Source organism: Saccostrea cucullata, unplaced genomic scaffold (assembly GCF_032062105.1).
Source record: "Saccostrea cucullata isolate Sc308-1 unplaced genomic scaffold, CSIRO_AGI_Scuc_v1 ctg2113, whole genome shotgun sequence".
NCBI lineage: Eukaryota > Metazoa > Mollusca > Bivalvia > Ostreida > Ostreidae > Saccostrea > Saccostrea cuccullata.
Window position 1 is genome coordinate 22,360 of NW_026941595.1, and position 16,215 is coordinate 38,574.

Genomic DNA, 16,215 nt, shown 5'->3' on the forward strand with positions numbered 1-16,215 from the left:
ACAATTATTGTTGTTTTTTTTAGGTCAGTACAATGATTTAGCCATCTGACCGAGCCGAAGGGCGAGGTGAATATTGTACTTCGAAGATGGCTAAATCATTGTATTGACCGAAAACCCCCCAGCAATAATTGTTTTATTGTATGATTCACTGCAGATAATATGTTACATCTCATTACTTGTTAACTTGCATTTTAAAAAAAGTCCTGGCCAAATACTAGAGAGAAGAGAAACAGAATTAAAATGTGAATAATCGTTACCAGTTGTATCAATTTGAAATGGTTTTCTTATATCAATTTTAGATGTCATGAAAAAAATAATATAATGTCAGTATTTTTATAGGATAGATTTTTAAAGAAAGGAGTATTATCAGGAAAAACTGAAAGCCAAAAAGTAAAAAACATGTTGTTCAGTAAAAGTGTTAGAGGGGTTGGCATTCCCCTCTTACCACCCTCACCCTAAAATATATGTATTTGCTTATGTTTTTTTTCGCATGAAAAAAATTCACAGTTGTTTAAATAGCTTTCCAAAACAATTTATATCAATTTGGAATTTCCCAATCTATTTTTAGATCAATGTAGAGGAAATAAATCCTTGTATTGACATAGAATATCACATGCAAGTCAATACAATGTACCAGTAGTATTTTTCTATCATAGTTGGATCTCAGCCAATCAGAGAGATGGAAATCTCTGCTTCATATTCATTGAATATATCAGAGAATCCTGTACAAACAGGTATAAACCTGCACACACAAAGCAACTTACTGGCTTTATAATATCAGGAGCTATGTAGAAAATTCTTCCCATCTATGAGGGGTGATCAAAAAATTCCCGAACTATCTTTATATCACAAAACCTCATTTCAAATTGGAAAACAATTAGGTACACACATAGCCATACACAAGTTCTATAAATAGCAAATACTGAATAAAGTTTGCTCTGTTTGTGACGTCACAATGTGAAAATGACGTCACTATGTAGGTCACTTGTGACGAAAATGGCTGTCTCAGTTGTACTCGTTTAAAAATGGACTGTAAAATTTATTGTAAATCTTACAAATCACTTAAAAGTAATGTATAATAATTTGAACACAGTTTACTAAGACAAATGACTTCCTATAACTTTAATCAATGATTACATTGATCGTTTTAGTGAAGGAAGGCAAAGGATTAAAAATGATACATGTCAGGTTGCTCAGTGAAAGCAAATTTGAAAATATAAGTGTTTTTAATTAAGCAATTTGCTATCAAAGACCTCCAATTTACACTTTGAAAAAAGTTAACTATTTGAACAATAATATAATTATTTAATATCTAAGATATCGTTTACTTTTGATTTCAAACATATTAGATATGATAAAAAGGAGGCAACCATTCTCTATCCACCTTGAATAAACGTCTATCCCGAGACAGAAGATTTGTGTTTTAATGGTCGCCATGCTTATTTTTGGAAAGGATTTTTTATCTACCCATTCTGTTGCCGAGATTTGACAATTTCTGACAAATGAACTGTTCTTGTTATAAAAATTAACTTACATGGAAAGAAATAAACACTCAGAAAAATCTTTCAGCTTTTCTGACACTACGGAGGGGGTCACGTGACCGCCAATATCACGTGATTCACACATGCGCAGAACGGTGGCTGATGTGTATTAAAATCGGAGAGGACTAATTGAAAGTAAAATCAACACTGAAACCAAATATTGTTTTTTTTATGGAAGTTATTCAATTAGATCGCGAACTTTTTGATCACCCCTCGTAGATACTAATTCCAACTATTCATATTAATAAAATGAACATTTAGTTATCATTTTTCTGCTTCCTCTCTGTACCTGACATTCTCTTCCTGTGTTGTCTGTACATTTTACGATGACAGTATTGTATTGGTCCGTGACCTTTACCCACGTGACAACAAGGGCAAACTTTGGGTCAAAGCCACTAACTCCAGCTATGGATTCTGTGACGTTTCTCCCGATAGATTCCAGTTCTCTTCGTTGCCCCCGTACCCCTTTCTTTAACACATTGTAGAAAATTTTCCCTTGGTATGATTTACCCCCAACTAGAGTAGATTTAAGATCTGCACCCCCATAATAAAACGGTGCAACAAAAGGGTAGTCCTCTGCTGCATTGACACTCTTCTCGTCCCGGACTGTGAATTTCCGGCTCGTGACGTAACGAGCGTATTCTGAGAACGCCACAAAGCCATCTTTTGAAACCTGTCATATGAATTAAATAAATTCAATTCCTGACCGTAATCGAAAATGACAGGAACTGTCCCTTTTTACCCGAAAACTATCCAATATTTATTATATTACTGTAACAATAGTTCTTTAAGCATCCGTTAACTATATATATCTTAAAATCATAATTTTTACATTATGATCATTGCAGACGCAGGCTAAAAAGTCTTTGCAGGGACAGAGTTGTTTAAATATTACAGTGACATAATCATATTGGGTCCAACTTGAATCAAAGCTTCATTTGTGTATCCAAATAGCTTTTTTCCAAAGGCGCAGGCCCTTAACAGCTGCTTAAGGTTAAAGAGAATGAAGAAAGAAGAGGAGTTTTGCAAAAATAATTAAACAAACTTACATATAGATTTTTGTAATTTTGACCAAAATATGGATATGTCAAACCATCTGGTAGTGAGATTTTGGTTAATGGATAATTAACCTGAACTTCATCGCTTCCCTGAGAGAATAGCACTTCACCTGCCAATAATATATGTAGATAGAGGTAAAATTTACATAATGTTCTTGAAAGCTCACGTAACAAACTTAGAATGAGATTGTTTCAGTGCTTTTTAAATGTTGAAATGTTTTTAGTTATAAAGTTATTTTTTATTTTAACATTTAAAAGTTATAAAATGGGACATATCACTATAACTGAACATAATTCTCAGTAAAACGCATAAATATTAAAAACAAGCTTAAAGCAATTACTCGGGAATAACTAAAGTCGTTTTGATGATAGAATTCTTTGATATCTTTGTAATTTTTTTATTTATTTGATTCCCTACTTCTGTATGAAAATTATTACTTCAGTTTACACACGAATCCGCTCTATGTGTGTTCCCTACAATCAGGTTTTACTGAATTTTATGATTTACTGCAAAAGTGTAGGAATGCACCTGTCCAGAAACCGTAATATGTAACTACAATTGGAATGTAAGCGATTTTTAATTAGTATTGTTCATCATTGTCATACGATCTTGGAATCTTTTTTTCTGTTTTTAAAAATGGCAAGTCTTTCAAATGACGAATAAATGGGTCTACATCATAAATATACTACTTAAAACTTCAAACAGTCGAGTAAAAGAAAGCTTGTCAATAAATCCAAATTCCTGTCAGTCGATCATAAATCGTTCACTGGAACTCTATAAATATAAAATCCAAAGTACAGTTTTTGTTTGATTTCTACAAATATTTATTATTCTATCTCTTTCCTGTAAGGAAAAAGTAGAGATGTTTCCTTGAAAAACAGAGCTTTGCAATAAATGTTTTTCAAATGTATTTTTAAATATACGATATTTTATGTATACATTATAATACAGAAATTGTCTTCTTATTAGATGATACCGAACTTAGGATGAGGGAATAGAAAGTTACCTTATACGAAAAGCAACGCACATGTACATTGTACTACAAACAACGCAATTCTCATGTATTTCAATCAATATCCATTTAAAGAGTTCATTGCATTCACAAAAATATTTTTCTTAGAAATAAATTACCAACAAGAAAATGTAAACAAAGCAGTGTTCATTCAGAAAGTTTTGAAATGTAAAAATTAATCAACAGCATTTTGACAATTAATTCCTAAAATAAGATCAACATAAAAATTTCCAGATTTACGGTATGACTTCAGGGCTTATGAAAATATTTAGTGCTCTGAAGTATGCTGATATCCCCCTGTTTAAGACCATTAATTCTTTATTTCAAATTTGATTTTGGGGACAAATATTGGTCATTCAAAATTATACTAGTAGCCCTTATTTTGGCATGAAGTAAAGATGTAATCATTAAGCGGGGTCCGATATTCTGATTCAATCAATAAATGTACATGCAGAAACTAATTCAAAAATTCTCTAAGTTGCTACTGAATACTGATAAAGCCTTATTTCATATCTATATACAAAAAAAACATACATGTGAATATATATACATTTTATTGGGGGGGGGCATTAGTGTTCAATTATACAACTTGCAATATCACACAATTTCCTTTACTTTTAAGGAACTTACCCTTCCATGACTGGCAGACAAAAACTGCAAGGCAGAAATAAAAGCTTTCACTGACATTCCAGCTTTCTCTAACTTTAAATAATCAAAAAGGCACAACAGGTCCTCACTGAAGAGATACATTCCTTGAAATAAAAAAAACAAAATATTATTTACAATATTAAATAAATCTTGCAATGGTATACAAGATCATGTTTGAGGCTAAAACCACATACATGTACAGTGTAATTACCAGTAGTAATATTTAATATGTCTATTATTTACATGTATATATTGATATATACCGGTATATATATACATATATATATTATGTACTCCTTTTGTTGCATGGTCATGAAACCATAATAAAATGCATTCTTACTTACAAATTTAAATGCAAAACTTAATTACCATCATGAATTCTTGGACTCCCAGGCCACAAGCCTCTTTTGATTAAGTCTTCAAGTTTAGGAGAGATATCTTTCGCACAATCCATGCATTCAATATTAGGCAAAAGAACATCATATCTACCTGAAATATAAACTTCAAATTAAACTACAAAAAATACAATTGTATGAATTAAGCCATCTTTACAAATATCTTTGCTTGCCCTATACCAACTCAGAATTTTAAAAAATGGGTAGTAAGGTATGGACAATTTTTTTTTATCAAATAACACCTGCAAATTGGTAATTATTAAAGTTATTTTAAAATGAAATAAGAAAGTGTTTCTTGGAAGTCAAAAAATTTTTGAGTCTGGACATTTTATTCATTTATCATGTTCATGCAAACCAATTTATACAAACAAAATTTTGTGTAAAAAGTCAGGTTAAGGGAAAGGACATGCTAAAACAATGTTTATGAACTTGATAGTTTTTTTCAATATAGACCATAGGGTATTTTAAAAAAAAGGAATAGTTTCTTGGAAAATGGCTAGTTACTACAGATCAATTTAAAAAAAATAATGCAATTGAATACCTCTCATCAATGTGCTTTATAAAAAAAAATTCTTTGAAACTGAGAACAATGCAAACTGAGACAGAGGAATGGAAGCACAAATGACAGTTACACCAGACAGTTACAGTCCTAACTGAATTAAAACAAGAAAAAATGACACTCTCATGGATTTACAGATTGAATACCTTTCTCTGTTATCACAACAACTTTACATCTTTTGGTAAAATCAAAATGAGCTGACCCACAGTCACACCGAGTAAATACTGGAGGATACCTCTCTGAAATATTAAGAATATGTAACATGTACAGTACACTACAGTAATCTACACAACTTAAAAAATACATCTAAACTGCATTATAAGTCACATTTTTTTTTATATATTTCCATTTACTAATTTTAACTTTGTAATATTTTTTTAAAATCAGCAGAGTTAATTTTTCTTGATAATTCTACCTGAATGTAAATTAGGGAGGTCAATAGGTCAGGAACTAAGGAGGCCTAATATGCATGCAAATCTTGTGGACATGAGAGGAGATAACTCTTTTCTGACCTAGCTGGTTTCTTAAGTGAGAAAAGCTTCTAATATCAAGATAAGCCTGTTTCTAAGGAAAACAGGAAAAAAAGTTTGTTTCTGTTATTTATTTTTATTAATAACATACCAGGTAATTTCCATCTTTTTTACTTTCAAAAATAGTACAAATATCTAACCACCAATATATGGTCTGTGACTTAATTCTGCCCTTGCATATGTGTCAAAATTTAACTTAATTTGCTTTGCTATCACACAGAGCTAGTGCAAAATAATTAAATGCACAGTAAATTACTGTAAATGTATTATATATAGCATGTACAATATTTGGCGGACATTGAATTTTGAACAAGTTGGCATCAATTTGATTTAGCGCATATCTTAATGTTCTTCTTTATAGATATATGTAAATGTCTGAGATATCTAGCATTATACTTGAATTACCGGTAGCGGATATTGCTTTCCAAGAATACACAGCCAAATGTAAGGTGATCAAAGTAATTTGAACTCTACTAATTTACGCTTAACTCTCTATGTTAACGTGCTTAAAATTCAATTCGTAGTTACTTAATTGTTTAATTAATTTATTCTGTAAGAACAGCATATAAATTACCTGCTACAGATAGGATAACTTCACCCTCATCATCAATATCAGCACTCTGTAGTGGTGCTATGTCTGCCCAATGAAACCTAATTTTCACCTGTCTGTCATGTAAGGCGTTGACTGTGTGCATACTCTCATCACATGTGTTGCATAATGTGGCAGCACACTGTTGACACCTTTTGATAAAGATTTATATTACCTTAAATATATATAAAAGATTAAAAATAATATACATTTTAAGAAATATTGATCTTAAATAAATTAAAATAATAACAATAATGCAACACCTAATGTGTTTAAGACATACAGTCATTAAGAATTATACAGTCAGCACAGGCATAAAATGACACACTGGTAATTAGTTTAAGTCAAGGTCAATAGACATAATTTGCATACCTTATTAAGCATACAGTCTGATTTTGGCATTTTGAGCATTCATTCAGAGGATTTGAAAATTTGGTTTTGACCTCTGCCTCAAACAAACACTGTCTTAAATTTGCCCAGTTCTCCATTTCTCTCTGTTTTCTTTTTTCCCAAGTGGTTCTGTTGTCAGGTGCTGTTGCACACTTCTTTAGCTGTTCAATTTTGATTTTCAATTCATCAACTAAAAAATCATAGCATGTTAATAAATAAAACTGTTATTTTTAATACAAATATATTTAAAGTGGTCAAAGGGCATAAAATGTTCTCTTTTAGGCACAAAATAAGAATAAAATGATTGTTTGTTGATTTGCAGTTATCTAAAAACCTATTAAAAACCAATGTACTTCATTTTTTTCAACTTTTTTGTGAATTGATGGAAAATGGGAAATTGATAATTTTCAATATTTATCTTGGAGTTGGATTCTCAAAATGGTGGTTAAATAACAATCAATCAATCAAATAGTGAAATCCATAAAGAAAACTACAACATACTATAAAATCACTATTTTATAGGGGTCAAATTTTCGAGGTTTGAGGAAAAATCATTAGTTCATTTGAATTTGATTTTACAGTAGAATAATTGTACAGTAGTAGCATTTCATGGTAGAAATTAAACCCTCGTGAAAATTAGTGATTTCACTGTATATATATTACACATGTATTATTTGAAATACATACCGGATTTCAATACTTTGGCATCAATTGTGGATGACACACCATCATGCTGAACTAAAGGTTCCACATTGACACTCACACCACCCTCTTCTGTAAGCCATAATTACAATTATCAAAATTATGAGTTATAACAATTTATTTATAGATAATTATAAAAAAAATTACCTTGAGATCTTCGATTTATTGATCAACAAGATGTGTTTGTGAAACACTGTGCCCCCGGCGGCAACAAAGTTCGAAAAAGCTATTGTTAGCATAAAGGTTTCAGTCAAGGTCACAAGGTCATTGACCTCGGTGTCGTTTGAAAGCACTTAATTAGTGAAGTAGGCATACCTAAACCAAACATTCACAGTCAGTTTAGGTCACAAGGTCCATCATGACTATTAGGAAGTGGGGAATACCTAGAGAAGAGAAGAAAATTTTTGACAAGGCACAGTATTTTCAATTTCGATAAGCACCAAATCTCAACCCTAGTGAAGTGAAACAGGCAGTATACTATATAATCTCAGAGGACGCCCTAGCACTATATCCTGACCCTGGGGAAAAAATTCAAAAGTTTTTCTTAAATAGTGTGAACTCTTGCTCATCATAATTATGTCTTATTTAGTTTATTTGAATGGAGCAGATAATGCAGATATTAAACGAATTCATGTATTTTTTATATAATCTAGGGTGCCTTAACGTTTCTGCATAATTGTGTTAAAGTGCTTCCATAAAATTCATCAATTTTGGTAAAAATTTTTGCTCATTTTATTATCACTTAGTTAGTTTATTAATTAAAAAGATGTTAAAATAATTCACTATATAATCAAAAGCTTAACAGCAATAAACTTGATCCTACATAGTTAGAGGCACTCTTCTATCATAACTATTCTTTAGTTAAATTTATACCCAGGAGCAGAGAAGAAGATTTTCATAAGAATTCATGTATTTTCACTATATAATCAATAAGAGCCCCGCCCAAAAGGTTTGTCCTTGGCCATAAAGTTGAAATTTAATTAGTGGAGTCTATGCTTTTATATATGGTAGTTAATTTAAAAATATGGCTAAAGTTAAAGTTGATAACAAATAGAACAAGCATTCTGAGAGTATTGCATAAGCACCCTTACACTAGAACCCCTACCGGGTTCCCATAAAATTTTCAATTCTGGACCAAAAGTGTTTTGAAGAACATTTTCATAGAAAATGCATTAAAACTAATAAAATAAGCCCCGCCCTAGCATTCCAGGGCCATGAATTTCACAATTTTGGTAGAGGACTCATTGCTGATTACAATCATGCAAACAGTTTGACTGCTTGATGCCCAATTAATAAAGAAGAAAATTTTTAAAATGCATTAATTTTAGTGGTGGCCCCAAAAATCAGGCCCCTGGGGGGCAGGGATCATGAAATTAATAATTTTTGTTCCCCTTCACCCATAGATGCTTTGTGCCAAAACACACTTGGTTCAGTGGTTGCAGAGAAGAAGCTCAATATCTGCAAGCATTACCGCATTGAGCGACGGAAAAAACGGAAACCAATAGGTCACCTGAGTGTACTCAGGTGACAGCAAAAATGCGGTGTATGTCCACACAACAATGTGAAAGTGAAGTTGAAATGGCCTAAGCTGGTCGTAGTAAACAAAAGTTCTGTTTTCACACTGTATGACTTCACACTTAAAACCTTTATATTTACCGCCCGAAAAACCTACAAAGCGTACCTGAATTCCTTTAATTCGTTAGAAATCGGTAGATTTTCAACAACACCACAAAATTATCTTAGGGTTTATCCAGAAAAATCAATGGAACCAGAACCAGAAGTGCTGTTCCTCAATGTCAAACTGGAGAAGTAAGGGATAAGTGTAAGAAGACGTTATGTAACTATTATTGATAAGGCACAGACAATTTCGATAAGCCCTCTTGTCTTCCAAATCCAACCCTAAATAGCATGTATGGAAGCAGGTCCGGAGTGTGAAACAGCTTTCCCAGCAGCAGTATCTAGCGGAACTAGAGGACGACCTAGTATCCACATGGAAAAACATTCAATGAAATAGTTTTTCTTAAATAGTGTGAACTCTTTGAGGAACGGTTGTCTTGATTTGAATTGCTTTTGCATGGAGAATAATGCAGTATTAAACGTTGTGAATTTTTAATTCTAGGGTGCCTTAACGTTTCTGCATACTTAAAGTGCTTCAATAAAATAAATATGAGGAAAAATTATTTTGCTATTTTATTATCCTGTATACTTAAGAAGTAATACTGTTAAAATTAATTCAATTTAAAAGCGGTATGTGCAAAAACTTGCCTGGGGACTTAGAAATTTTTAGTATATAGTCTATCTCCTATTGTTTAAAAGTTATGTGAAAGTTCTAGAAAATCTAATTTTAGCAAATCAGGTCAAAAGGTCATTGTCCTTGGTGTCAGTTGAAAGTGCTTAATTAGTAGTCATGCATTTTATATATGAAGTCTCTATCTTGATCTGTTCAAAAGTTATGGCTAAAGTTAAAGTTGATAACAAATAGAACAAGCATTCTGAGAGTATTGCATAAGCAATACATGCATTCCCCTTTTTCTTCTGGTAATGTCATTTTATAAATGAAAAGTCATGTCCAAGGTAAAACTAAAAGATTTTCAAGTTGTAAATGCCTTGAAAACTAATAAAATAATCCACATTAAGATGAAAATTCAACTCATTTCATATTTTACCTCGCTTCATATTTTTGTCGACAATCGGAAGTTAGCGCAGTTAGAATCTGATCTCAATTAAGCGATTATGAAAAAATATTCAAAATTGCCCTAATGTCAAAAATCAATGAAGCAAAGCAAAATTCAAACTTGATCTGTAACTCATTAAGACACACTCACATACCAAAATTCAGCTCAATATCTGCAAGCATTTAGAAAAAAAAGTGTGGAAAACCAAGTGGGACAGACTTCACAGACAGCTAGACAAAAAAAAAATTATGATTCCGGTAGGGGACTCCATAAATATCAAATGAGGTCAAGGTCAAGAGGTCAAATTTGGTGGTACCCAAAGAAAGGTTATGTCACAAGTAACACACCTATGAATTATGAAAGCCATAGCCCCTACCACTCAATAGTTATGGGCTAGGTTAAAGTTGGGGGACAAACAGACAGACAGACAGACAGGCAGGACAAAAACAATATACCCCCGATCTTTCGAGGGGGCATTTTCCAGAATTAATTTCCAGATTTCTTTTTCATCAAACATAGTTTTAGAAGAGGTGTACAAATCCATATAAACATTCAAAGTATTGTACCCAGGTCCTTCATTAAGTGAAACTCTGAAACTCCAGGGAAGATCCTAATAAAGTTCAAACTATCGGTATGTTGCGTATGACCTTTAGAGAACTGAATTTTTATTCTGCATAATGCAGTCAGGCGATATTGATCGATATTGCTTTTGCATTGAAATAGATCTAAATGTATGTCAAACTTGATATATTTTTTATTCTGTCAGCTACTTAAACTTCCTAAATATAAATTATTGTTAATTATTTAAAAGAAGACCTAAATTTTTATAAAAAGCATCTACCGGGTATGTGCAACATCATGTCAAGGTCAGTCAATCCCTTTTAGTGGTTAGTGGTTCTATTGATTTTTGTCATCCTTTTTATCAAATGCAAGATTTCATGATAATTAATAATTGAATCTAATCATATGTCATCTGTAAGTCTGTTGGTCTGCTCATCTGTCACAAAAGCTTAAAACCTTGGTCACAACTTTTGAATGAGATGAGATAGGGCTTTCGACATGTTCAGATTATACATGCATTCCCTGTGGTAATTCCTTTCATAATGAACTAGTACATGTAACTATGTTTTTAACTAATAATGATTTTTGACCATGGTACCTTGACCTTCAAGTATGACCTACTTTTCAAAAATCCTTTTGACTTTTGATTGAAAAGAGATAGGGTTTCATATTTTACATGTGCATTATCTGTGACATGATATTTCTGTGCATGCTATATCTGACACCTTAATATTTACCTTCATGTTTGACCTAATTCAAAAAAGTGGTGCTACATTACATTTTAATGACATATGATAGGTCTTTCATATTTCACAAAATATGTCGTATATGCTATCATGGCTTTTATAACAACATTTCACCAAATATGAATAATTCACATGATACAGAAAAAAAAAATTATGATTCCATAAGGTACTTCCATAAATATCATATGATTGGTTCTTTGATTTTGACGTTATAATTTTTGGTTCACATTTTTTTAAAAAGAAAGATAGAGATTTTACATCTATACCACTGCAGCAGTTGATCAGATCCACCCTTGTGAGTACCCATAAAAGAACATAAATCCCCCTCCCCCCATTTAGGGCTTCATTTTTTAATTTATTCCAAATGTCATGCCAAAACATATTCCTCCTCCCTTGGGTAAGACAAAAAACTTTTATTAGTATCCATAAAAATACACTGAACTTGAACTTGATTAACCTTAGACAGGCACAATGTGACATTAAAATCTAACTGATATGTGACATCCTAGCAGACAAAGTTGCAACTTGTGGGAAAAAGCTATCCATGCTAAAACATATTCCTCCTCCCTTGGGTAAGACAAAAAACTAATAAACGTTATAAAAAAAAATTGACCATGTTTACATCCCTGTTTAAAAAATCTTCAGTCTCTCTGTGGTAATATCTACCTGTCTACCACATAGAGATCCTTGATTCCATTTTGCAAGAAATAACCCCAATCAAATTCATAGCATGCACAGTGTAATGGGCTAGTAACAGCTGAGTAATATACAGGTCCAGTACTGGACCTGATATACTTACATCACTCCAGTCTCGTACACATATTCATTTCTTCAGACACTGACAGCAGAATTCCAATGGAACTTTTGGGGATGATGTTAATGGAGTAATTCACACACGCTAAATCAATCAAACTGATTTAAAAACCTGCGTGAATTAACCCTTGTTAAAATAAAGTTTAGTTTTAAAACTTCTTACTTCCATCATCATGACGGTGGTCTTCTTACAAAGCGCTCATTTGATTTTGACAAAGTGTGGACTAAAAGGCCGAATTGACTTTGACCTAGTGTTCACTAAAAGGCCGAAAAGATGATAACCCAACTGCAGTAGATTTATTATTTTTCTAATTGGAATTTTCAAATCTACTTATATCAACTGTATATTAACTGCTCAATCTGGTCTTGTTCTAATTAATTTTTTTTCTCATAATTAATTTACTGTTACAAGGATATGTAAGATACCAACATTACTCAGTTTTCTATAAAAAATATTCATTGAAATACAGCTAAATCCCCCCTCCTCTACCAAGTTAATACTATGGTAAAGTAATATAAAGAAAATGCAGTATATTATACCCCAAAATGGTACAGTAAGAAGTCGGCATAAGAAAAAGTTGCCCCCCCCCCTCAAAATAGCATTTCCGAATATAGAAACTTTTTTTTATTTTGTGCTTATCAACTTCTCCAGGCCAAATAATTAAAAAAAAAAAAAAAACAATCGTCTGGCTCCCCCTTTTAAAAACGATGCTACGTGCCTGAATCATCAGTTGATTTATTTTTCATTTCCATTTTTTTTTTTAATTGAAAGAATTAACTATCAATTAATAAAAGTTTTGTGTTGACAGTTGTGCCAGATGGTATAACAACATGCTATATTGCTATACAATAAAATAAATTTTATACATTTTATTTTATAATTTTAATTTTATTTTTATTCCACATTGCAAATGCATGGACATCGCGTACTAGGTATGATAGATCGAGGAGGCACATTATTCAATCGGCGCACAGAGCATGGTCGAACCACTCTATACACAGAGGATTGAAAATCTATTGTAAGATTCACCCTCAGGGCTGTATTCCGAGGGGTACACATACACGCACATGTGTATATTACAGGATTCGGATCCACACCTACATACTGACACCTGCCATTTCTTATTTATTGCATAACAATAGGCGTCTAGTCCCGTCTTCGAGCAATGTCTACATGTACAAGTTTCAAAATGTTTATTTCAGATTTTAAAATTATATATGGTTCATCATTTCTACCTCATCTGAGGAAGTATATAAAAGATTGCAAGCGTGTTTAATTTTTTTTAAAATTTTTTATTAACAATTAATTTGTTAAATTTTTTTTTTCATTTAAAGTTTTAAAATATTCTTATTAAGATCTGCTTTTGAAGGAATATAATGATTTATTAAACATCTTTTTTTCCTTATAGGTTTTTGAACTCTGAACATATTTTATTTCAAATGTCAGTTTGTTCAGCATTAACATACTAAGACATATCTATGGAAAGGGGGGGGGGGGGGGCTAGCCCCCCCCCTCCCAGATTTTTTCCCAATATATACTTACATATGTAGTATACATTGAACATATCTTCGTAATTTTAGCCCCCCCCCCCCCACTTTCCATAGATATGTCTTAGTATAGGTTAAAATTGGTAAAAGTGTTGGTGTTTGGAAGAAAATTTCATGGTACTAGACTTCAAACCTCCCCCCCCCCCCCTCCAAGAAATAGGATTTTTGTGTTTGGGAAATAGACATTTCCTTTTTTTTTTTTTTTTTGCTTGTCAGGTTTTTTTGGTGGTACAAAAAAATTTTTTCTTACACTTAGCCCCCCCCCCCCCCCCACTTTCAATTTGCTTCCGACGCCAATGATTAAAAAATGTCAGTTTGTTCAGAAGTAAAAAAGAATAAGTGATGGTAGTGGAAAATCTACATCTGGAGCGTGTAGATATTTTTTCTCGGGAGTTAGCAAAAGAAGGATGAAAAGGTTTAACTCCAAACTCTATAGTTGCTGTAATATTAATCAAACATAATGTGAGATTATGAAAATAAATAAAACCAATAATTTTGATAAAATTTCCGTGAATTCCAACTCGGATGAAAAATAACATAAAAAAATTCACGTTCAGTTTAAGTTAATACGTGGTCAATATTAATTTTCGAAGTAAGGTCTTTTGCCATTTACGGAAAAAAAACCTATTAAAGGTTGTCTAAAAGTTTATGGGAAAATAAATGATACACAAAATAAATGTTTTAATTCTTGCTTTCAAAATGTCTCATATCCGATCTAGTCTTCTTATACTATAAGATCCGCTTTGCAGAGTTATGTCCCTTTCTAGGATCGAAGATGAAGATTTGAAAATTTATACATATGATCATTTCATTACCTAGAATCATTTTTTAAACTAAACAATAATAGCTAATGTATTTTTTTATTTTACAATACGTAAGACGATAACTTTTTCTTTGAAAGTTTATTATAGAAAAATAACAATTTATAGATTATTGATTTAAATTATCTAAAGTAAGTAAAGCTGTCCCCGGGGAACTCTTGGTTTATAAGGAATGTAATATTTTTAATGTGTATGTGTGTTTCTCCTCTTGTTTAAGGTTATACTGCTTTAAAAAGAGAGAGAGAGAGAGAGACAAGAAAGGTTATAATGCTTGTTTAATTCAAGTCCCTCAAAAGCACAGTTTAATCTTCAAATTGAATTATCTACGTGGCGATGGGAATTTCAGAATACACAATTACTAAAAATTTCAGTTATCAGTAATAGTGTAATTGGATTAATTGATATTGAAAGTAAAGAAGAGCAAAAGTACACAAAAGTACACAGTACACCATCTACAGTCGCCAAATAACGGAAAGCAAAAATAATATTCCTTATACATTTTCTAGTAATTCAGTAAACAACAACAACAACTAAAGAGACCCCCGAAGTTTCAATTACGCTGCGAATATTATGGAACAAAATTTTAGAATTTATATTAAACCCTATCCCATCCAAAAAGAAAACAGAAAAGGCTTTTAGAGGCCTGATTATTACAGTATGCATTTTACTTGATCTTTCTAGAATGATTAAAAAATAACAATGATGTCATCTTTTCAAATAAAGTGTTTAGTTGCTTTTTCCCGACCGACTGACAATTTTCATTAAAATGACCCAAATCAAAACTTTTTAAATTCCCGGTCGTGTGCGATGTTTTCTCTCTCTCTCATACCGCTTATGCAATAATTTTATACTGTGTCAAGAGAGAGAAAAAGAGAGAGGGGGGAAGCCATTGATAGTCTGACCACTGAATGCTTACATGCAAAGCAGTACCCAATTGATTTAATTGCAGGACTGTTGAATCTTGAAAAGCAGTCTTAATTAAAATCCCTTTTATAAGTGTTGTTATGAAAGAGATGATTTGCAGATGGGTTTTCAATTAATTAATTCTAAAAAATCTTTTTAACTTTGTACAAGAGCAATCAACCTGAAATCAGTGAATTTCACACCTTAAATTTCACACCTTTGTAAATATATTGAAATTTTGCCCGAAGGAAGGTTCTCATACCTTTCAGAGTTTAAGTCTATACGATGATATACACATATATTCCAGAATTCATCTCCACACTGCATGACTGATCATTACACGTGCCGTTTCCTGTTTATTTAATCCAATTGTGTATGTACATACCCTGGTATCTTGTTTCAGAGTAACTACTCTCAAAATTATTTTCAAAAGTTTTCCAAGTAAAGAGCACATTTCAAAGTGTTGATTGATGAACATACATAAAATATTAATTATCATTATTAATAGATACTATTTTTTGAAATTTTATTAATTGATAATTATATTGACAAGTATAATTACCAATGGAAACAGTCATGAAAATTATATCTTTTAAGTGAAAAATTCAACATATTTGGATGTGAGCAGAGATCTAGTAATATCTGGTATTTATGTCCCTGATGTAAGACTCATTCAAAAATCTGTTGCAACTTATTTCAATAACCATGATAACTAAGAATTCA

The 16,215-nt window shown here is 31.9% G+C and overlaps 1 protein-coding gene across 1 annotated transcript; it reads right to left on the reverse strand.

The window, feature by feature from the left end:
- Positions 1–3,344: 3,344 nt before the first annotated feature.
- Positions 3,345–13,339, reverse strand: LOC134258130 (uncharacterized). The gene is made up of 8 exons (XM_062740679.1): positions 13,327–13,339; positions 7,411–7,497; positions 6,706–6,913; positions 6,319–6,485; positions 5,361–5,453; positions 4,630–4,749; positions 4,243–4,364; positions 3,345–3,374 (listed from the first exon to the last, which is right to left on the reverse strand). Exons 1-8 carry the CDS (start codon positions 13,337–13,339, stop codon positions 3,345–3,347), a joined length of 840 nt encoding a protein of 279 aa, XP_062596663.1.
- Between the last annotated feature and the right edge of the window lie 2,876 nt (positions 13,340–16,215).

Coding starts and splice junctions, on each gene's coding strand:
- LOC134258130 (XM_062740679.1), bottom strand. Junction 6,914..7,410: donor TGCCAAAGTATTGAAATCCG/GTATGTATTTCA, acceptor ATGATTTTTTAG/TTGATGAATTGAAAATCAAA. Junction 4,750..5,360: donor TGTTGTGATAACAGAGAAAG/GTATTCAATCTG, acceptor TTTATATTTCAG/GTAGATATGATGTTCTTTTG.